The sequence below is a fragment of the Erythrolamprus reginae genome, chromosome 7 (genome assembly GCF_031021105.1).
Source record: "Erythrolamprus reginae isolate rEryReg1 chromosome 7, rEryReg1.hap1, whole genome shotgun sequence".
Lineage (NCBI taxonomy): Eukaryota > Metazoa > Chordata > Lepidosauria > Squamata > Dipsadidae > Erythrolamprus > Erythrolamprus reginae.
The window spans coordinates 59,010,370-59,034,587 of record NC_091956.1 but is presented as its reverse complement, the minus strand read 5'-3'; the positions used below and the strand labels follow the sequence as shown (position 1 = coordinate 59,034,587).

The 24,218-nt window shown below is 38.2% G+C and overlaps 1 protein-coding gene across 7 annotated transcripts in view; it reads left to right on the top strand.

The window, feature by feature from the left end:
- The window catches only part of PDE5A (phosphodiesterase 5A), a 145,289-nt gene that overhangs the window by 49,059 nt on the left and 72,012 nt on the right, over positions 1-24,218 (top strand). For all 7 annotated transcript variants that reach the window (XM_070757677.1, XM_070757676.1, XM_070757673.1 and 4 more), the window contains exons 2-3: positions 11,625-12,204; positions 18,162-18,251. In XM_070757677.1, the coding sequence (XP_070613778.1) occupies positions 11,629-12,204; positions 18,162-18,251 (666 nt within the window). In that variant the 5' untranslated portion in view covers positions 11,625-11,628. The remainder of the gene's footprint in view (positions 1-11,624; positions 12,205-18,161; positions 18,252-24,218) is intronic.

Here is a 24,218-nt window from a genome sequence, read left to right as displayed (position 1 = left end):
GGAGGGAGAGAGAGCAAAAAAGAGGAAGGAAGGAAGAGAAAAAAAGAGGGATGGAGAGAGAAAGATGGAGAAAGAGGGAGGGGGAGAGAAATAGAGCGAAAGGGAGGAAGAGAGAGAGATTTTTTTAGCAGCCCCCCCCCCCGCTCAATGTGCCCCAGGGTTTCGTAAATGTAAAAAATGTGCCGCGGCTCAAGAAAGGTTGAAAATCACTGGTGTAGTTTATGTGGTAATGGGTTTTATTAGTGTATGCATAATAGCTAGGGTAGCAGTTTTTGATTGGTATATTAATTGATGGAATGTTAGTTCATTAAAGAGTGTGGAATGTTTTTAATCACTGAATTTCATAGACACACTTGGCATATTTAATTAGACTGTTACAGCTGTATGGAATAAATATTAAATACCATGCATATCTTTTATTCTAAAAATAGGCGCATTTTCTTACAGTCCTTCCAATATTTACAAAAGTGGCAATAAGTTAATGTAATAAATTCATCTAATGTATGGATTGCCTAAAAGATAATGATTCAAGAAATGAAAAATCTTTATTATTAGCTATAATTATGTCACTTTGGTATGCTGCTTACAGCAATAGCATTGAGACATATACCACTTCATAGTGCTTTTACTGCCCTCTCTAAGTGGTTTACAGAATCAGCACATAGCCCCCAACAATCTTGGCCTCATTTCACCCACCTGGGAAGGATGGAAGGCTACAGAATCAAATGTCTGTCTGTCTGTCTATCTAATGTATGTCATTATTTAAAAATGTATTTATTGGTGACAGAGAAGATCCATTTTATACCAGTTTTGAGAAATAATAATGTTTCAAGCAAATAACTTCATATATTGACCCCTGAATGCAAATCCTCTAGTAGCATCTACTGTCATGTAAAATGTGTGAGGAACACAATCTTATGCATGTTATTTTATTGTGTTCTATATTAGTGGGCGGTATAAGAATCCGAAAGCAGTCTGACCAAATAGATGCTGCTATGTATACTTGGAATTAGGTTGATTTTTAAAAAAAATCAGAATCATGAATATATGATTTTTTAAAGGACATGAATCATTTTGTTTTTAAGAAACATTTTTGGTGGTGGTTACACAAAACACAATACCATATACTGTATATATATATGATAGGCCTCAGTTTTTACTCTCTGGACTGTTTGAAACTAGCCTGACACTGTATTTTGTGCATTAGGTTTTGTTTGTTTATTTGTTTTTAAGAGGAGAGTAACTTTGATGGAAATTAAAATTTTAAATCTCATTTTGCAAATTTATGCCTGTTGAAACATGGAAAAATATCACTGACGTGCCTAAGACCTTCCTAACAAAACTTAGTTTTGTTTATAAAGGGAGAGTTTGGGTTGCATTGATATCAGAGTTGTACTAAAGTTCAGATTATATAAATATATTGTGTAATGGCACTTCTCAGAGGTACACTTTGAGAAGAGATTGTGTATGTGCAGTACTGTAAAAATAAGATAGTGTGATCAGATGATTATTGGGATTTAGGACCTTAAAATAAGTTGATTGGTGACAATATTCAGTGTTAATGCAGTTAAAACTTAGAAGAATTATGCCCCACTTTTTCAAAAATATTCAAGCACTCTGATAAAAGTTTATATCATGACTCTTTAAAGGGAAATATGCCTATAATACTACTTTTCTTTTTTTAATTTTTTTTAAAAATAATATTTTTGATTATTTTAATCAACAATAATATTTGATTCAGAATTAAATCACTTTTTAATAATAAAGGGAGTAATTCCTTATCTTAGTACTGGAGAATTAAAGATGAAGAACATTTTAATACTGAATATGTCAACTTAGAAGCTATAGTATTAATAAGTAATTATGCAACATCCTAATTTTACCATTTTCCTAACAATATGTTAGTATGAAGATATTTTAAAATACAGAATAAGTATGCAATATGGTTTAGAATTCTGAGTGTATCAAGTAGTAGTAGTAGTTGTTGTTGTTATTATTATTATTATTATTATTATTATTATTATTACTAATTAAATTTGTATGCCGCCCCTCTCCGTAGACTCGGTTAAGAAACCAGTTATCCAGGGGATTATGATGCTATTTTAAAAGGTTATTTTTAAAGTTTCAGTCTTTTATAACTTCAATGTTATAATGTTTTCAAGGGATGAGTTGCAGGGTGTTAATTTGAGAAAGACACATTTGCAATATGAGAGATTTTATTGCAAACTGTGTTGCTTTGTAAAGTTGTATGATGTTTAATATACCTTTACATAATTTTCCATATTCCAGTGGGAATAGTTTTGATGATGGAAGATGAATTTTCTAGTCAAATATAGCATCTGTGCAGCTCATTTTTCATGATTTCTGTCTAGTATGTGAAAGTCTAGTGTGTCTCTATGCAAAAGATCTCTATTGGTTTTATATGCCTTCCAGATAATAATATTTGATGGTGGTTTTCATGCTCTTATGCATTTTCACGTGACAGATGGAAAAAGTCATGCAATTTTGTCTGTGGAATTACTTCTTTTTGGATATTGTCCATGTTCACTTTTTAGTTTGTTTCTAAAAACTGTCAGGTTGAGACTCGTGTTTAAATAAATGTGTGAAGTAGATTGGTCTAAAAGACTGCCTGGGTTACAACTGATAAATATTTGAATCCTATCTTTTACATTCTATGCATAAGTTTCCAAATGAAACAAGAGGCTAAAAATTATAGGATTAAAAAGTGACTATTTTTATTCCAGATTTGCGATAAAATTTAATTTGGCTGTATTCTTTATTCTTCCATCGCCAGAGCTCTAATTAATCTGTCACAATATCTCTAGCCAAGATAAAACTCCATAATTTCAGAAGAATTGTTGTGTAGTATAATAACTCTCCCTCTTCTTCTACAAACTTGGGTTCCTAATAAATCTATATGATAGTATATGTTGTTGGTTTTTTAACAAATCATCAGATGATTTAAAGGTACGTCTAGATTGAGCAACAGCATTTATGCAAAGAGTCTCTATTGATGATACAAGAGAAGCAAATGTGATCCTGCTAACAAGATTTATAACAGATTCTTCCTTCCTTCATTTGACAGTTGGCCAAATGTGTCATAATTTTAATAAGCCACACTGATAAGCACATGCTGCATTTTTAATTCCAGAAAAATAAGGTTGGCCTGTTCCTGAAAGCTAGTTTCATAAATGCACAAATTTAATGGTTAGCTTGATTCTATTAACGTATGTCTCTTGAGATTTAGCTCATGCTGGCCTAGATCAATCTTTCCCAGCCTTGGAGAGAACGATCCTAGAAGCCAAATCCTTGTATTCAGCCCATAGGCCATGTGTTGCCCACCCCTAATGAGCAGTGTTAAAATAAGAAAAAGAAATGTTTTCCAGCTTCATGATCCATCATTCCCTCCCAAAATAACTTCTATTTGGTAACTTTTAAGCTTTGTTTTACTTTTCTGATATTTTGAGCATGGGATCAGAAGGCAATAAAAATAGAAGAGTAAATAAATCTGCTTATTTTGTTTGCAGTCTCAACTTCTCTGTTTCTGTGGTTTTATTAAGTTTTTCTCAATACTTACAATGAAAAATCCTTAATATTGCTAATCTACTATCCTTGTAGTCTTTATAATTAGATCTTAAACCATATAGGTTAACTTGCTAGGTGGCCAAGAATAACAATTAAACATAAGTACACTTTTTAGCTCTTGCTTTAACAAGCAGATCATACTGTTTGCCTGGAGTAAAAATAAAAGCTGGCAAGAAGCAAGAATTGATAATTTTATACAAAAAGAATTGAGTACTGACTGTAATTTGACTCTGGATAATGTAATGTCCACTGGGGCAACGGTCAATTTTTAATGTTGTCTTAAATTAAATAAGAACTTCAATTGCTTCCTTGTTTGAATGCTCGTGTGTATATGTCAAACACAAACTACAGTGCAATGCTGGTGCCTTTTTCTATGTCATGCTTTTGACTTCTTCCTGTTTCATCAGCAGAAGATAGGAAGAAAACAGACACAAAATAATCAAATTCTTTTTTGATAAAGAGATTGTATATGTGGTTTCTTAGCCTGTAATATTGGAATGCTAAGTATTTACAAAAATATATCTGGTTGTGATACTAATACAGTTAATCTTGTGATATGTGTAGTTATTTTATTTTGTTATACTTAATAGATAGGATAAAATAAGCTCAGATTAAATCTCTCCATAACTGAATTGTTGTACATCAGTAAATACCCAGGAATATTAGTTCCAATACTTTCTCTTTACCAGGCCATATTCTCTTGAAGTCTAGTGTAGTGCTTTTCTTGTGAAACATCTCTGGACACACTCAATTGTATTAATGTCCGATAAGTAGTGTGGTTCCAGATAGATGAGCGATATTCGAGAATTGGTCTAGCAAAGGTTGTGTATGCTCTAGTTAGAAGTACAATATTACCAGAGAAGAAGCTATGCAGGATTAGGTTGACAACTCCTAATGCTTTCTTAGCAATGCTGTTGCAGTGGGCTCTGGCACTTAGAATATTGGAGATGAAAACTCAAGGTCCTTTACTGAGTGAGGATCGTCAGCAAGATCATGATCATCTAGTTTGTATTTTGTGTTCTTATTATTTTTGCCAATGTGTAAGGCTGAACATTTGTTGATTGAGATTTGAAGTTGCCACTTGTTTGACCATTCTGATACATTGTCAAGGTCTTTTTGAAGGGGTAGTGTTGTTGATGGTGTTAAATAGTTTTACTGCGAAGAAGACGCAGTTGCTTTTTATATTACCACAAAAGTGATTTATGTAATGAATAAAGACAGTTGGTCCTAAAACGCTGCCTTGGGAAACACTGCTGTTAACAGGTACAGGGTTTGATAAAGTGTTACCTATTTTGATCATTTGTTGCCTGTTTGACAGGAATGCAGTAATCCATTTGTGCAGGGGTCTAGAAATGCCATAGTATTTAATTTTTAGAAGTAGTTTGTTGTGTACCAATGAGTCAAAGGCTTTGCAGAAGTCTACAGTAGTCCCTCGCTATACCGCGCTTCACCTACTGTGGCTTCACTTCATCGCGGGTTTTCAAGAAATATTAATGAGAAAAATCATTTGCGGATCTTCGCTGGTTCGCGGGTTTCTGAGGAACTCGATCGGCAGATTTTTCAAAAAATATATATCTAAAATTGTAAATACTGTATTTAAATACTGTATCTAAAATAAATACTGTGTGGGAAGGGTTTATAAACACTTAAAACAATGAAAAATTACCAAACAATTACAATATAAATACTTAAATAAGTACTATCAGTCGATAAATTCCCCATCGCGGATTTCACCTATCGCGGCCGGGTCTGGAACATAACACCAGCGATAGGTGAGGTCTTACTGTATATAAATTGCGTCCATTGGTTTATGTTTACATCTAGTTGTTGCATGATTTGGGAGATCCTCTTGGATTTATGGCTAATGCTTAAAAATCAGGTTGAAGCTGTGGCCAGTGATAATCCTTCTTAAGCCAGGACGCTCTGGTGTGAGTAATTGATGCTTTGATCACCACTTGATTGGCTTACTGTAAATTGCTCTGTGTACCAGTAGGACATTCAAATTTAACAATGATTTCCAAGTTACAGTTGTTCCAGAAGCTAGCAACGAAATGTTTTGTTGATGGATCAGTTCAATCATGGCAGGATTAATTCTCATTAAGTCACTGTGCTGCTTATTAACAATTGGTAATAACAACTATGAAGACTAAAGAATTGAGTTTGCCTGTCAGTTGAGAACATCTCAGGAAGGGCCAAGAGTCTCTTTCTGCTATGAAGTGAATAGAACACAATTAAAACAATAAGGCTTAACTTATGGAGTAAAGAGTATGGACTAAAGCTTTTTGTCATTTGTACAAGATTTTTCAAAAGAGTTTTATTTCATTGAACTTTCAATCTACTGATGTCCATCTTAGGAGAATGGACATCATTATTATTGTTTTCATCTGTTGATCTGTATAAGGTAAGATTATAATATTGTAGCATTATAATCTTACTATATCTTGCTTATTTTGGAGGCTTTTTTATAGAGTGGGCTATAAACCATGCAAAATAAATAATAGAATAGGATAACATCACATCTGAAGCAGATTTCAAAAAACCCTTACAATAAAACTAAATTTAAGACAACAGTAAGAGAATGCATAAAGGCACTTTTAAAAGGACTAAAAGGGCTTTTTGAAGTGCTGAATACAAATATCTTTACGTAGTTAATTGTCTATTAGAAGAAACATTCAATGTTATATTTGCTATGCACTGAACAGATCTCCCAAAGTTCAGTTCGATTGTTGTGTCCCTTATTATTAATCCTTAATAAGTATTGCAAAAATATAAGCCTTGTTGCTAGAAAGGAGGATGGAACTATCATGAGAAAAAGCACACTGAGAAAAATAATCTTTTGTTTTTATTCCTAAAATCAGTTTATTTAAAAGTTAGAGTTGACTGATGATGACATTTATATAAATGTCAAAACTCTAGGGAGTGGAATATGTCAGCTTTTCCCCCTGGAAAACATCTGGTTAAAGCTACAATTCTCCATATTAATATAATGGAATTAAACTTCACTGAACTTGGCAAGATATATTATGGTTAGGCATGTATTGGATTTCATATGACAGGTTTTCTTTCTTCTTTTGTAAAATTGTAAAATTTGTGTAGTATTATGTATAGGCTATGTTTAAGTCAAACATATTTTTCTGGATATAAATTCACCAAAGCTGGATAATACCAAGCAGAGAAAATTGAAAGTATCAAGTTGATTAATACTTGGCTCAGTTGTAAAAAAGTTTTGTTATGTGAGGATAAAGCAGGCAAAAATCCATATTAATCTAGTTTACTTTAACTCATTACAAATTGGGAATAATATTATGGGTCTCTCCAGCCACATCTGACCCCCCCCCCCCAATTCAGGGGAAATACATAAAGCAGTACATATGCATAAACAACACATTATTTTTGTTATAATAGGTGAATGGTGTTTTTGATATCATAATTACTGGCCTATATAGGTTCCTTCCCAAATATTACAATTCTCTTCTAGATTTCTCTTTGCATGGTCATATCATATCATTTGAGTACCCTCATATTTACAGAAAGCAAGAATCGTGTTTGGTTATAGCATTTTATTAAAACAGAGGAAAACAGAGGATGATTTATAGGAAGGAAAAAAGCCATCTTTGGTGACCATCGTATTCCTACCCACATTCAGCTCTAAAATTTGGCACAAATGAACTAGAACTCAGCTTCAGAAAGCCTGCATATCAGTTAATACTATTCTCTGTCCCTAACAAATCACAGTCTTTTAGTTTCCATGGAAGCTTATGTCTTAGCTACAATCTGCAAAGTTGGCAATCATTGCTCCACCATCTGTAAAAAATAAAGCTCCGAACAATCAGACCTTGTAATATTAATAAATTCTAAGACCTGTGCTTTGAGAAGAAACAAATTGAATCTCAGAAGAGCAATCAGTTGTATTTTATTCTAAAAATTTGACAAATTCATGAAATAGCTTTAATAATGGCATGCTTGGTATACATATTACAGTAGAAAGATATACATCTGTATGTAAATTACCATCTTTCCCTTTTGAATTCCACCTCAAAGGATCTATCACACTTCTCTATAGAGCAGTAGTTCTCAACCTGGGGGTCGGGACCCCTTTGGGGGTCAATAGACCGTTTCACAGGGGTCGCCTAAGACCATGGGAAAAAGACAACTTTTTCATGGTGTTGGGAACTAAAGCTTCTATTCTGGCATCTTGGAATATATGTTTACAGTCTGACCAATCAGGTGTTTACAGTGGGGGTATCCCTCTGACCTTCCTGCCAATCAGCTTAAAGATCTGTAGGGAGAATTGGCGCTAGACTTATGGTTGGGGGTCACCACAACATGAGGAACAGTATTAAGGGGTCATGGCATTAGAAAGGTTGAGAACCACTGCTATAGAGCCATCATTAAGGGTTTTTCCTTGTATAATTCAGTGCTGTGACTATTCTGAATTTATTCCTATAAACAGATTTTTAGCACAATGTAGACATGTACAGAAAAACTTTTCAGCCAAACTTTCTGTCAATCAGAATAACAACATTTCACCTGTCCTTGTTTCCACTCTAGTCCAAGTGAAATCTTATACAGTGATCCCCCGCTCGTTGCGAGGGTTCCGTTCCAGGACCCCCCGCAACGAGCGGGTTTTCGCGAAGTAGCGCTGCGGAAGTAAAAACACCATCTGCGCATGTGCAGATGGTGTTTTTACTCCCGCAGCGCTAGCGAGGAGCCGAAGATTGGGGGCGGCGCGGCTGTTTTAAAACGTCGCCGCCGGCATGGGGGGCTTCCTAGCAGCCCCCCAAACCCGGGTTGGGGGTCCGGGGGGTGCTGGCAAGCCCCCCATGCCGGCGGCGACATTTTAAAACAGCTGCGCTGCCCCCAATCTTCGGCTCCTCGCTAGCGGGCAGGCAGGCGGCGGACAAGCCGTTCGCTGGCGCTGGCTCTCGGCGCTTTCGAGCTGAGTCCTGGAGCGAATTCGCTTCAGGACTCAGCTCAAAAGCGCCGAGAGCCAGCGCCAGCGAACGGCTTGTCCCCGCTGGCTCTCGGCGCTTTCGAGCTGAGTCCTGGAGCGAATTCGCTTCAGGACTCAGCTCAAAAGCGCCGAGAGCCAGCGCCAGCGAACGGCTTGTCCCCGCTGGCTCTCGGCGCTTTCGAGCTGAGTCCTGGAGCGAATTCGCTTCAGGACTCAGCTCAAAAGCGCCGAGAGCCAGCGCCAGTGAACGGCTTGTCCCCGCTGGCTCTCGGCGCTTTCGAGCTGAGTCCTGGAGCGAATTCGAAAGCGGCGAGAATGAACGGCGTGGGTGGGCGAAGGGCGGGCGGCAGCGAGGAGTTTGCGTGGGCGGTGGGGAAACTCCTTGCTGATGCCCGCTGCTCGCCCTCCCGCCAGCAAGAGGGGGAAGACCCAGGGAAGCCGCCCAGCAGCTGATCTGCCGGGCCCCATCTACGCATGCGTGCCCATAGAAAAAAAGGGCACGCATGCGTAGATGGTGTTTTGACTTCCGGGTTCAAAAATCGCAAATCACTGTATACCTGTGCAGAAGGACAAAAGTTTTCTTTGACAGCCCTTGAAAGTGTCAAACTCGCAGCATCACGTTTCCATCACATGATGTTTCATGACATTCCCATTCGTGGAGTTGGGGTGGATGTACGTGTGATGTATCCGGCCTGCAGGCTGCCAGTTTGACACCCTTGGAAGGTGATTCAAGCCATGATCGTGACCTGATTCACTTTGCCATAATAAAGAACCTGTCCATTTCATCTTTAAAAAATTGGGCCTTTGTTATATGAGAAGGCTGTTTTTTGCCTTTTTGTCCAATGTGGCCTAAAGTGCTTTCAGTCTGATTTACTTTGGGATTACACACAGTTTTCATTGAAGCTGCTCAGCTTGGACATATTAGATAATTAAAAAACAGATCTGCCATCACCTAGAAACAAGTAAAGTAATAACCAGCAGCCAACACGGTTTGTTAAGAACAAATCATGCCAAACCAATCTCAGTTCATTCTTCAACACTGTGATTAAAATCACAGTGAAATACTGTTGACATAATATACTTAGGCTTCAGCAAAGCATTTGACAAAGTAGACCACAACCTACTTCTTTGCAAGCTAGGAAAAAGTGGGAGAGACAGCTACACCACCAGATAGATTCACAACTGGTTGATTAATCATATTCAATTGATAGTCCTCAGTGGGTCTAAGTCTATATGGAAAGAAGTAAGCAGTGGAGTACCACAAGATTCCATCTTAGGCCCAGTACTCTTTAATATCTCTATAAATGACTTAGATGAGGGAATAGAAGAGGAATTAACCAAATTTGCAGATGATACTAAGCTGGCAAGAATAACTAACACCCTGGAGGACAGGCTTAGGATCCAGATGGATCTTGACAGACTTAAGCGCTGAGCCCTATCTAATAAAACGAAATTTAATGCATAGAAAAGTAAAGTCCTACACTTAGGTAAGAAAAATCAAAAACATACATACAAACTGGGTAAAACTACACTCAATATCAGTGCTTGTGATAGAGATCTTGGAGTCTTAGTAGACAATGCACTCCTAAACTGCATTAATAGAGGGATATGTTTTAGGTCTAGGGAGGTATTAATACCACTTTATAAAGCCTTAGTTAGACCACACCTAGATTACTGCCTCTAGTTTTGGTCAGCACACTAAAAAAAAGATGTCAAGAGCTAGCAGGATGATTAGGGCCTTTTATTTTATGTCTGAAATCTATAATATTTATAATATTTACCTATTTATTAGGAATAAGAAGGATATGTGCATATGAGCATCTGGGATTAAATATGAAAATCATTCAATGTGATGTGAAGTGGAATCCTATTTATGAAGCATACATTTCTAAATCAGGAGTTAATAAATTGGTGTCCACCAACAGGGGTGTCAAACTAGTGGGCCCCAGGCCAGATGCGTCACATGCAGACCACACCCACCTGAGCTCCAGGGAGTGGGAAAAAAGTCATGCTATATGTTGTGGCTAGCTCTGGCCCAGCTCCTTCCCCAAGGACTGTGGATGTGGGGGAGACATCCACATGCCGCAGGCCTGTTTTTCTCCCAGTGGAATCTGCTGATGAAGGCTCCTCTGACCAAGAAGACATGAGTGACAGGGAGGAGGAGAGTGTGGCAGACAGCTCAGAAGAATATCAATTATCTAGCTCCTCCTTGGATTTGGAACAAGAGTCAATGATACAGCCATGCATGCAGAGAGCAATGTATAGGCAGCAACAACTGAGAGATTATTATCAAAGAAAATGAGGCCACCTGTGGTTGGGTGGGGCTGTGGTAATTAGTGAGGCTGCTATAAATAGCAGCCTGTGGGTTTGGCCATTGTGGAGGATTATCTGATCGTTGTGTTTCGTGCCTGCCTTGCTGACTTCGACCTTTGTGTGCTGATTTTTCCCCGCTTTGAAACTAAACCAGAGCAAAGTGTGTTTCACTTTGTGAAAGAAGAAGGACTGTGAATTGCCTCACAGCTGCAAGCTAAGTATCTCAGAACTGATATGGGACTTGTACAAATTACCGGTTTGTTTGGAGACGAGTGCTCTTTGCTATACAAAAAGAGGGCTTAGTTTATTTGAATTTTCGGTATAAAGAACATTGTTTTGAATTTTCAAACGTGTGTGCGTCTGAAATTTGTATCTGTGAATTTTCAGGAGGATTCTACCAGAGAGCTCGACAGAACACTATATCACGTGACGGCAATGTGATGCCACGAGTTTGATTCCTATGCTTCATCAGCTAAAAAGTTTTTTAAAAAAAATCAAATATCTTGAGATTTTAACTTTCCAGTGGTCATCTCTAACATTTCATGGGATGCCAAAATCTTTCAATGTTTTGATGACTGCTTTTTTTTGCCAGCAAGGGCTTCAGATATATTGCTAGCTAATGTTAAACATTCAAGACAGAATCTGAATTAATTTTAAATAGAGAACATCCTGAGGAAAAGTTTATGGCTGTGTAGATGTGCTTCTTTTCTCAGTGTGTTGACACTACTTCTACCAATTGTCTTCTTATTTACTGTATTCTTCTCTTATGCAGAGAGATGGTCAATGCATGGTTTTCTGAGAGAGTTCATACTATTCCAGTGTGCAAAGAAGGGAGCAAACATCACAGCGAAGCTTGTTCTTCTTGTTCCACGCGGATTGAAAGCGCTAATTCCACACCGCCGACGAGGAAGATATCTGCTTCTGAATTTGACAGACCTCTTAGGCCCATTGTTATCAAAGATTCCGTTGGGACAGTGAGCTTCTTGGCAGGTACTGAAAAGAAGGAACAGATGCCGCTCCAATCTCGGACACTTGGAACGAATGCCGGGGATCAATGCTCAAGACTCTTGGAACTGGTGAAGGATATTTCTAGTCACCTGGATGTCACGGCCCTTTGCCATAAAATTTTCTTGCACATCAATGAACTCATAGCTGCCGATCGGTATTCCCTATTTCTAGTCTGCGAAGACAGTTCCAATGAGAAATTTCTTATCAGCCGGCTCTTTGATGTCGCAGAAGGTTCCACCTTAGAAGAAGCTTCAAACAACGGCATCCGCTTGGAATGGAACAAGGGAATTGTAGGCCACGTGGCAGCCTTTGGCCAGCCCTTGAACATCAAGAATGCCTATGAGGTAAATAAAGTCTGCTTGCGCGTGGTATATGTCTGTGAAAGTTTTTATCTAGAGAGGCTGCTTTTTAAATTTATTTATTTATTGATTTGATTTGGTTTGATTTGAATGCCGCCCCTCTCCGTAGACTCGGAGCGGCTCACAACATACAATAAGACAATTTAAAACAAATCTAATAAATTTAAAAAACATTTAAAAACCCATTATTAAACCAGACATACACACAGACCGTACATAAATTATATCGACCCGGGGGGAGGGAGGAGGAATGCCTCAATTCCCCCATGCCTGACGGCAGAGGTGACTTTTAAGAAGTTTATGGAAGGCAAGGAGGGTGGGGGCAGTTCTAATCTCTGGGGGGAGCTTGTTCCAGAGATTCGGGGCCACCACAGAGAAGGCTCTTCCCCTGGGACCCGCCAGACGACATTGTTTAGTCGACGGGACCCGGAGAAGGCCAACTCTGTGGGACCTAATCGGTCCCTGGGACTTGTGCGGCGGAAGGCGGTCCCGGAGATATTCTGGTCCGATGCCATGAAGGGCTTTATAGGTCATCACCAACACTTTGAATTGTGACTGGAAATTGATCGGCAACCAATGCAGACTGCGGAGTGTTGGAGTGACATGGGCATACCTGGGGAACCCCATGATTGCTCTCGCAGCTGCATTGTGCATGATCTGAAGTTTCCGAACACTTTTCAAGAAATAGATTAGAGCAGGAAAAACACACAACACCTATAAGGAAAGCTATACTGAAATGACGCAAAGCTGATTGGTCCAGCATCATGTTTTTACAGTTGCCAATAGGAAACCACAAGTAGAAAAGAGGAACGGAAGTACTCCTTTAGTTGCATTCCCCCAGCAACCGGTATTCACCGCTTCATTTCCACCAGCATCAGAAGTATCCTTCCTTCTAGAAGCCACTGAAAGCTTATATTTCCTGCATCTAATAACTCCCTTTTAAGTTGTGCAAGTTTGTAATAATGGTATCATATCATTTATTTAAACGTTTTAAAATACTCTTTATCCCCCATTATTTCTAAGGCGGATGACAAATGTCATTTGTAACCCAAATGATTTCTTCTCAAATGTTTTACAAAATCTGCTCCCATCAACCAGCCACTGTTGAAGTGATATATAACCTGTCCTCATTATTACTGCATCTATGTAACAATGGCTGGGTAACACTAGAAGGTGCTATAAATCAAGGTGAAGAAATGACCAAGGACCTAGCTATCAGGTTTCCAATCTGAAACAAAGGGCACCCAAGAATAATGGAACGAAAAGAAGAAGGAAAAAAAGGGGGGGGGGAGAAATCCCACAGGTTTAGGCACCAATTATTTATATTATTTTTTTTAACATTAAAAGAATGGCTGTTAGGTAGCTAGCAGTTCAGGAGAACTAAATGTAGGTGGACTCTAAGTAAAGGTAATCAAATAACAGTGCTTTTCTTTCTTTTGAGGTGTAGCCTTAAGAACATAAGAATATTATTTGTCAAATAAATACATTCAAGGAACCAGAAGCAGTGGAAGTAGTTCTTCTCTTTCACTGTTTATTTATTATTATTATTATTATTATTATTTGTTTGTTTGTTTATTCAAGTCATGTTGTTCCCCAACAGATGATTTCTCAAAATGGGTGAGCAGTGTGGTCGAGCAGTAGGAAAAGCAAGTAGGATGCTTGGCTGCATAGCTAGAGGTATAACAAGCAGGAAGAGGGAGATTGTGATCCCCTTATATAGAGCGCTGGTGAGACCACATTTGGAATACTGTGTTCAGTTCTGGAGACCTCAACTACAAAAAGATATTGACAAAATTGAACGGGTCCAAAGACGGGGTTACAAGAATGGTGGAAGGTCTTAAGCATAAAACGTATCAGGAAAGACTTAATGAACTCAATCTGTATAGTATGGAGGACAGAAGGAAAAGGGGGGACATGATCGAAACATTTAAATATGTTAAAGGGTTAAATAAGGTTCAGGAGGGAAGTGTTTTTAATAGGAAAGTGAACACAAGAACAAGGGGACACAATCTGAAGTTAGTTGGGGGAAAGATCAAAAGCAACGTGAGAAAATATTATTTCACTGAAAGAGTAGTAGATCCTTGGAACAAACTTCCAGCAGACGTGGTTGGTAAATCCACAGTAACTGAATTTAAACATGCCTGGGATAAACATATATCCATTGTAAGATAAAATACAGGAAATAGTATAAGGGCAGACTAGATGGACCATGAGGTCTTTTTCTGCCATCAGTCTTCTATGTTTCTATGTTTCTATTTATCCAGAAGATACAGGAATTAATAGACATGGATAAAGTAATCGTCTAGTTTCAGTAACAAATTCCAAGTTCTAACATGGTGTGAGGTGAACAAAAACTTCTCCTGATCTGCATTTTTCAAAGCCTTTACTATTGTATGTACCCACCCCGAAATGTTTCTTGTTGTCACTTTTAACTTTACTTTTAGCTAAGATCCCTATGGACTACATCCAATCATTTTAGCTACCCTTTCTTATATTTTCCATCGTCCTCAATCTCCTTCGATTTAGGTTTGTTGGAACAAAACTCTTGATCTACTTTCTTGATACTCAGATTGTTTTGAATACTTCTGCAATCACAGTGACCTGACCTGTATCTATTTACAAAGTGTACTTATATATAAACTGTATTTATGTGTGTCTGCCTAATTCTAATCACCCTGTTGTTCCATGATGCTCCCCCATTGTTCTCTGATACTCCCCAGCATGAAATTAATGTTTTTGATAGTAGACACTGTAAGTGAACTGATTTACTAGAGGCCCAAATTTCTGTCCTTAAACCCTGTAAACATAAATTCACCCTAGCACTGTTTATGCTGACCAAAATTTATCTCACATGCTATGTGCTAGCCCTTCTTCTTCCAATGATCTCATAGGATTGCATATCACTAAATCTTAGCTGTTCTAGTTAACTACTATGCCCTTTTAGAAGTAATAGGTCTCTGTTATAGCAAGAAGTGCTATTTTTCTTCTGCTCAAGATGATCTGTTCCTCCTCTGCATGGTTTATATTTCATATTAGGCCTTACACTAAAAAAGATTGGGAGACATACAATATATCCTCATGTATCCCAGTGGCCGGTCAGGTCCCACAGAGTCAGCCTTCTCCAGATCCTGTCAGCTAAGCAATGCCGGCTGGCAAGGCCTAAGGGAAGAGCCTTTTCTGTGGTAGCCCCGGCCCTCTGGGATCAACTCCCTCCAAAGATTCCCCCCGCCCCACCCTCCTGGCCTTTCTCAAGGTCCTAAAAACTCACCTTTGCCGGCAGGCTTGGGGCTGCTGAGCACTAGCATCTTGCTCCGGCCGATGATACAAATAGTTAGAATCAACATGAATGTCTGGTTTTAAATAACTTTTGGGGGGTTTAGCACAAGTTTTATGTTTGGGTTTCTCTTTGCTGTGTTTTGTATTTTATTCCTATTTTTGTAAGCCGCAAACAAAACAAACAAAGAAACAAATAAATAAATAAATAAACAATATAGCTGCAAATATGACATCTGTTATTAAACCATAATCTCTACAGATGTTACTTTTCCAAATAAAATATAGAATAGTACTACGGTACATGACTGTAGCCCATGATCAACACATCACCAGTGTTTTCTCTGCACAATGTTTTAACAACTTTTATTTATTTGTAAAATTAAACAATCCACACAAAATAACTGTTGAGGGTTACTTTCTGGGAAATTTGACTCAGAACAATTGTTTTGATGAAGCCGAAATGCTTTTATTTGATAGCTTTGAAGAATGCAAAACATTGACAGCAGAATTCTTTGTAAAGTGAAATTAAGCCTTCCAAAAGAAGTGATAAAATATTTTAAGCCAAATAACCATTCAAGATTTTTGGTTTAGGAAGAATTGAGAAGGAAATTGACTAAATGAAATACGTATGTTCTTACTCCATAGAAAAAAAAGTTTAAATGTATCAGGGTACCAAATAGCATCAGAAATTAAATCAGAGTCTGAGGCAAAGTATTCCTTAAAATTTCAATTTATTAACAGAGCCATGTTGGCACATCTGGGAGAAACCAGAATCTGAATTCCCCGGGAGTTCCTTCACCCAGTTGGAAGTCCAAGCCTTGTCCCCACACCCCTAAGTCCATCATGTTGACCAATCTCCATCTGCCAACTTGGCAGTAACTCCCATCTCCTTCTGTGCAGGTGCAAGAGTGCAAAGACAAAGGATGATCTTGACAATCTATAAGGAATTTGTTATGGCTACATGCAGACATCCCTCATGCAATGACCCCTCCCAAATTCCCATAGCAAAGAATACATTTTAAAATAGCATAAACTGTGGCAGGCCAAAGACCCCAAGTGAAATGGCTTTGGCCTGGCAGAATGTTCATTAGCCTATAAATTGGAAGCCTTGGTACATTAGCTATTAATCGGAATAAATGTTGAGTTTAGATCTGCAAAATGATCTATGGTGCAAAGTATGGCAAATCTTGCAATTGTTTTGTTAATGAAAAATAAAGGTTAGACATTAATAAAAGAAGCTATGAATTTTCCAGATTTTGTGTGTTTGAACTGTCTCAAATCAAATTCTCCCCAAGTGTCACATTACGAGCTTTAGAATCAATTTAAGGCAAGTTTTCCAAACTTTTTCCTCAGTGGATTGTTTGAACATTTCTGTGGCTGGCTATGTATCTTTGTTATATTTGGTATTTTTTAAGTTTAATTTAAAATTAATGACCATTACATATAGCTACAGCTCATATTGTATTTTTCTCATACTTAAAAAGTAGGGAATTTAAGACCATACTGTCAAAAAAATAAGCTTTAACTGAGAATGGGAGATTAATAAAGTGGATGAGCAGTGTATTATGCAAGTCAGGTGCATTTATTCTTGCTTACTCTTACAGCTTTTTTTAAACTGATCGCTTGAATAGATTGTGTGAGCCACTGATGGAATGATGGTCCCTGGATCCCAGTTTGGAAACCTGCCATTTGAAACATTACTTGAAGTTTAGTTTCCATTAATCAATAATACTGAGGAAAGATTCTTGATAAGCAGCAAACTTCTTCCCTTTGGAACCTTCAGACTATAAATTGTCAGCTCAGGGTTGAAATGATGGGTCTTTGGTGGCCTCTGAGCTTGGTTGTTTTCTTACTGACTAACAGTGATGATGTTATCTGTTAAAATATTCATGTACTGGAAGAGCCAATGGTAACAAAGTTACCCAATGAATAGGCATAGCAACTAAGTCAGCCAATGGAAACTAAACACAGATTTTTTAACAGATTAACAGAGTTGGAAGGGACCTTGCAGGTCATCTAGTGTCCAACCCTGTGCCCAAGCAGGAGACCCTACCTCTGCCTCTACCTAGGATTGAACTCACAACTTCCTGATTGTAAGGCAAAAGTTCCACCCCTAGGCCACAGCTGCTGGGCCAACACATCTAAGTCTGTGCAGAGAATTGAAACTGAAACGAGAAAGGCTGGGCGTGGCTCAGTCCACTCTGTGCTTATCTGCTCTGCTGAAATAAAACTAATTGCTCTCTGCTACCTGTAACTGCTTGAAGAAGAATCTATATTGGTATTGTAAAAATTTACTTCATCTATTTGTATACAAAGAAGTTAATAAAGCCATCTGAATCAGTCAGCTATATGTGCTTCTGGAAATTGATTTTTCTGCAACAAACTTTAAGATTACCTAGTTTGGGTAGTGATCTGAATACAAAAAACAACGGAGCTCATAGATCACCAAATACTCGGCAAAGTAAAATTTGTACAGACCTTTAGAATTTTTTTTAAAAAGAAGACCTTAATTCCTAAGTATGTTGAATTGTCTTACAATCTGTCTCAGAATGGAAATATAATTTTCAAGAATTATTAGTTAGATATCGCACCGTTTTATGAAATAAGTAAATGGGAACAATTTTTAAGAAATATATGCACTGTTACAAATTTTCTTTCTTTGCCAGGATCCCCGATTCAATGCTGAAGTGGACCAAATCACAGGCTATAAAACACAAAGCATTCTTTGTATGCCAATAAAGAACCACAGAGAAGAGGTAAATTTGAGCATCTTCCTTTTATTCCACTCTTACATTTTTAGCTTTTGATTCTTTAAGCTGTTTGTTCTTTTGTTTGCCTTGGTAAAAAAAGTTTATTTGCATATATTCCACAGACTAACTTTTGATCTTCTCCCTAAAATATGAAGAATTGGTATACAGCCAGTTTCTCCTTTCAGTGTTGTCATTTTCCAAACAGCATTAGCCATTTTTGGCAATGTCAGTGGGTCTGTATTTTCCTTCTGTAAATATCCAAGTTTGTTTAATTCATCTTGCCTTTAGTTCAACAGATTTGGCATTCCACTGTAGTTTTATATAAGTTATTGAGAAATCAGTGGACTATAAATGTGATACAATTAAAAAGGGCTATTTAAGAATCTTCAACGTTCATTAGAATATTCCCTGGTAAAACTGGTGACATAAACATGTAGCATCATTGTCTTCAGTGGGAGTGGGAAAGTATCTCATACACACAAATTCTTCCGGGTGAATTAGAATCTTCCTTCACCGGGTTTCCAGCTCACATGGAATCAGCCCTTGAAAAAGCTAGGTTTGTGTTGTAAGCACAGAGACAATCTTGTCGCCTACTTTTATAGGAAAGTGGAGAGCTGCTCACTGCTTCTCACCTGTTTGATTGAAGCAGGGGTGGGCTGCTGCCCGGACGGGTGGAACGCAGTGGGGTAGCGAAAACGGAGCTCTACCCCAGAGCACCCAATTTGCACTGAAAGATGTTGAAAGGACATCCTGCATAAGCCACACCCACAGTGTGGTAGTATAAACTTTGGTAGCCCTTCACTGGATTGAAGTCCTAAACGTTATATCAGGACAGGTTTTGCTCCATTTGTTAATACAATGGTTTCTGTACGACCGATTAGGTCCCACAGAGTGGGCCTTCTCTGGGTCCCGTCAACTAAACAATGTCATTTGGCGGGCCCCAGGGGAAGAGCCTTCTCTGTGGTGGCCCCGATCCTCTGGAACCAACTCCCCCCCGGAGATTAGAACTGCCCCTACTCTCCTTGCCTTTCGTAAGCTCCTTAAGACCCACCTTTGTCGTCAGGCATGGGGGAACTGAGACATCTCCCCCGGGCATATACAATTTATGAATGGTATGTCTGTATGTATGTTTGTTTAGAAAATGGGGTTTTTAAAATATTTTTAAACTGTAATTTAGATTTGTTGTAAATTGTTTCACTTTGTTGTGAGCCGCCCCGAGTCTGCGGAGAGGGGCGGCATACAAATCTAAATAATAAAATAAATAAATAAAAATAAAATAAATCAGGGGTGTCCTAAACGTTATATCAGGACAGGTTTTGCTCCATTTGTTAATACAATGGTTTCTGTAAATCAGGGGTGTCAGTCTCATGTTGTCACAATGGTGTATCAGGACTCTTCCCCTTCACTAAAGCAGCCATTGGCAAGACTAGCACGTGACACATCCGGCCCATGAGCCATGTGTTTGACAGCCCTGCTTTAAATAATGATGTCAATATTTTTAATAAAAGCTTTAAACTAAATACTTTTTCAAAATCGTTAAAACAGCAGAGAAGTGCTTATTGAAAAAATATTATTTATTAAATTTTATTTGCTAAAACTGACCTAGAATAAAATAATTTGATGCCTCTGGCACACAAACAGCCCCTTTCTCCTTTTTTCCCCATAGACATCGGAATGCAAGAGTGAGACTTCCTGGGGAGTATTAGAGAAAAATGCTCTAAAATAACAATAGAGCTAGAGCTTTCTTGAGGCACTTTGAAATTTAACCAGGCTGGGCCGTTTAGGTGAGGACTGTGCCTAGTCTATTAGCCAGTCTTTCTGGAAGGCTGAAAACAGCTTTCTCCAAATTCTGACCTAATGCAATGTAATGTTACCCAAATGGTTTGAATTAAACAAATTGCTTTATCAAAGTGGAATTTGTTGCTTCGTGCATGCCTGTTGCATTGCAGCAATTATCCCCTGAAATTGCAAGGAAGTTGACCAAACAATTCAGCATGGAAATAAATTGTGTTCAGTTCATTATCCTAGAGCTGTGATGGCAAACCTATGGCATGCGTGCCACAGGTAGCACACAGAGCCATATCTGAGGCCACACCAGGTGTCACCCTAGTCAGCTCCAGCTCGCATATGTGTGCTGGCGAGCTGATTTTCTGTCTTCTGGAGGCCATTTTCACCCTCCCAGGCTTCAGGAAAGTTTCTGAACTTCTGGTAGGCCTGTTGTGCCGTTTTTCACCTTCCCCAGGCTCCAAGAGGCTTTCCTGAAGCCTGGGAGGGTGAAAAATAGAACAGCAGGTCTACCAGAATTCCGGAGGCTTCAGAGAGGTCTGCGTGCATGTGTGTGGCGGCAACACAGTGGGAGGAGACATTGCATTATGGGTGTGGGCATGCACGCGCACGCCCTTTTGGCACCTGAGCAAAAAAATGTTTGCCATCACTGTCCTAGAGCAAAATAGGAAAGGTAAATCATAGAAACATAGAAGTCTGACGGCAGAAAAAGACCTCCTGGTCCATCTAGTCTGCCCTTATACTATTTTCTGTATTTTATCTTAGGATGGATATATGTTTATCCCAGGCATGTTTAAATTCAGTTACTGTGGATTTATCTACCACGTCTGCTGGAAGTTTGTTCCAAGGATCTACTACTCTTTCTGTGGGCAACTTTCATGATATCTGCTAGGCTGATTTTATTTATTCACTTAGATTATGCAGATCTGTCAAAAATGGCAGATAGATTTGTTTTTTGTCCCAAAAGTGCTTTTCCAAAAGGCAACTGGACTATTTTTTTTTTTGAAGATGTATCACTTTTCATCCAAGAGGGTTCTTCAGTTCGGACCGTCAAAATTGCAGAGGTTCCTTGGACGAAAAGTGAAATGTCTTCAAAGAAAAACAAAGTCCAGTTGCCTTTTGGAAAAGCACCTTTGAGACAGCCATGATTTAAATCACTGAGAATCTCCATAGATATTTGATTTTTTCCAGAAAACAAAGCTCCAACCTCGCTCATCGTTTTTATTCTAATCATGTCTTTGAGACTTTCCCAGGCCATAAGCGATTTCAAGAAAATAAAACATGGGATTGGTTGCAACCTCATTTTGCTTGGAAAAGTGCCCACATGGGGAGAAATAAAAACAAAACCTTGGCAATCATTAAAACTGGCCCCAGATCAACTAAAACAACTGAGTTGACCAGAATTGGGAGGGACGCCTGACTTCAAAACTCTAGAACAGGAGTTTTTGTTCAGTCTACCCTTTATTCAGACAGTGGCTGAAACACAACAAGAATGTGTCAAGGTCTTCAGTCTGCAAGACTATGTTTATGATAGTTTAAAGTTTATGATAGCTTAAAGTTCTCACTTTAAGAGGTCTTTCATGTTTGGCTGTTTTTTTCATTCCTTTCCAATAATCCCAAAGCGATCAAAATCTAATATGTCGGAACCATATCATGTTGGGCAACCTGATTAATAGCAGATATCTAGTCAATCATCTTTTTAATTAGTGGAAAAACTGATGACATTTTTAGAGTAAAATAATTTGAATTGTTTAAAAATAATCAATCTGTATAGTCTGGAGGACAGAAGGAAAAGGGGGGACATGATCGAAACATTTAAATATATTAAAGGGTTAAATAAGGTCCAGGAGGGAATTGTTTTTAATAGGAAAGTGAACACAAGAACAAGGGGACACAATCTGAAGTTAGTTGGGGGAAAGATCAAAAGCAACATGAGAAAATATTATTTTACTGAAAGAGTAGTAGATCCTTGGAACAAACTTCCAGCAGACGTGGTAGATAAATCCACAGTAACTGAATTTAAACATGCCTGGGATAAACATATATCCATGCTAAGATAAAATACAGAAAATAGTATAAGGGCAGACTAGATGGACCATGAGGTCTTTTTCTGCCGTCAGACTTCTATGTTTCTATGTTTCTATAATTACTCAGTTTGATATAATTCTTGACAGCCCGCTTATTTGCCTTCTTAAGCATAAGAAAAGTACATTCCCTTTTGTATATTTTTAAAAGCAGGCATTTTGGAAAGTTGCGTAGGGAAAACTTTTTCTTTCTCTCTGGCCTTTCAACTATCTTACCAGAAGGTTTTCATCATTCTAACCATAATAACTAACTGTCATATTTCTGGAATGAAGCATGATTTCTGAATCAACTCCTAAATTATAATACAGTGTTCCCTCAATTTTCGCGGGGGATGCGTTCCGAGACCGCCTGCGAAAGTCGAATTTCCGCGAAGTAGAGATGCGGAAGTAAATACACTATTTTTGGCTATGAACAGTATCCCAAGCCTTCCCTTAACACTTTAAACCCCTAAAGTGCAATTTCCCATTCCCTTAGCAACCATTTAGATTATTACTCACCATGTTTATTTATTAAAGTTTATTTTAAAAAATGTTTTTTAAAGGCAGATGAAAGTTTGGTGATGACATATGACGTCATCGGGTGGGAAAAACCATGGTATAGGGGGGAAAACCGCAAAGTATTTTTTAATCAATATTTTTGAAAAACCGTGGTATAGATGTTTCGCGAAGTTCGAACCCGCGAAAATCGAGGGAACACTGTATAGTTTAACTATTTTTTTCTGCTACTTCCACTGTAATATAAGATAACTCTAGCTTGTTGTCTCTATCACACCAGAAACAAAAAAACCTAGAAAATATCCAGTATTATGAAGAGTTAAAGGAAGTTGCTTCTTTGCAAGCTGTCACCAGTGCCATCCAAAGATATTATGCCTTTCAGCAGTTGCTAATCAACCACAAGCATATTTTCACTGTCACACCTAACTCCCTAACAAGTGATGCCTCAGTGGCTTGGCCATCTGGGTCCATTTAGCGCCAAAAATTCCATGTGCTATGCATTTGTTCATAAAAAGTGCTGAAGGCAATAACCTTATTGAAGACGGAGAACTTTGTGTTTTAAAAATGGAGAAAACTATGCCTATATTTTGTTTTTTAGTGGAGAGGGAAAAACCCCCAACATGAATGGTACACACTTTGAAGGAACAAGAATAAAAATGGAATGTCAGATAAATCTGGGTCTATAAGCTTTTCTCATCCTTATTAGCATAATAATGCATAAAATAAACCTAAACATGTGATGTCTTTGTTATACAGTACATTATTGAAGTTTCTAAACGCTGTCCTTCAGAGGTTATTTGGAATTTTTCAGGTTTTAATAAAACAGCTGCAAAATCTAAATATTTAATATTAAATAATTCAAAAAGACTGTTTTTGAAATGCTAATTCAGTTAATTAATTAATTCAGCCCTATCTGTTTTTAATATCAGAAAAACCCATCCTTATTTTTACCCTTTTGGGGGGGGGGATCCCACTTCCTGTTTTATGGTTTAATCTTATGGTTTTGAGTGAGTTCCTTCAAACTGTTATTTTTATAAAGTCATAGTTAACAGTCTCTACAGCCTGTGCCCATTGGATCGTTGCTTCAGAGATAATTTGTTATAAAAACAAAGAAAAGGAATGTTCCTTGGTGGGCATCAGAGCTATTTCTAACTTCGTGCCGACTTCCAAATTAAGTTTCCTTTGGAAAGCTGGCAGGGAATGTAGAAATCCTCCCTCCTTCCTTCCTTCCTTCCTTCCTTCCTTCCTTCCTTCCTTTTCCTTCCTTCCTTCCTCCTTCCTTTTCCTTCCTCCCCCCCTCCCTCCTTCCTTTTCCTCCCTCCCTCCCTCCTTCCTTCCTTCCTTTTCCTTCCTTCCTCCCTCCCTCCTTCCTTCCTTCCTTTTCCTTCCTTCCTTCCTCCCTCCCTCCCTAAACGATATTTCTGACTATGAAGCAAACTGAAAAAATTATTCATTCCTGTTGATCCTTGCATGACATTCCCCTGTTTAAGTTGCTTCTCTTGTCAATTGATCAAATGTTATCATGCCAGGCATTCTATTGTGCTTCTCCACATGCACACACCGTTTTATTTTGAGATTCTTTCATAAACTTATCTGAGGCTTAAGGTAA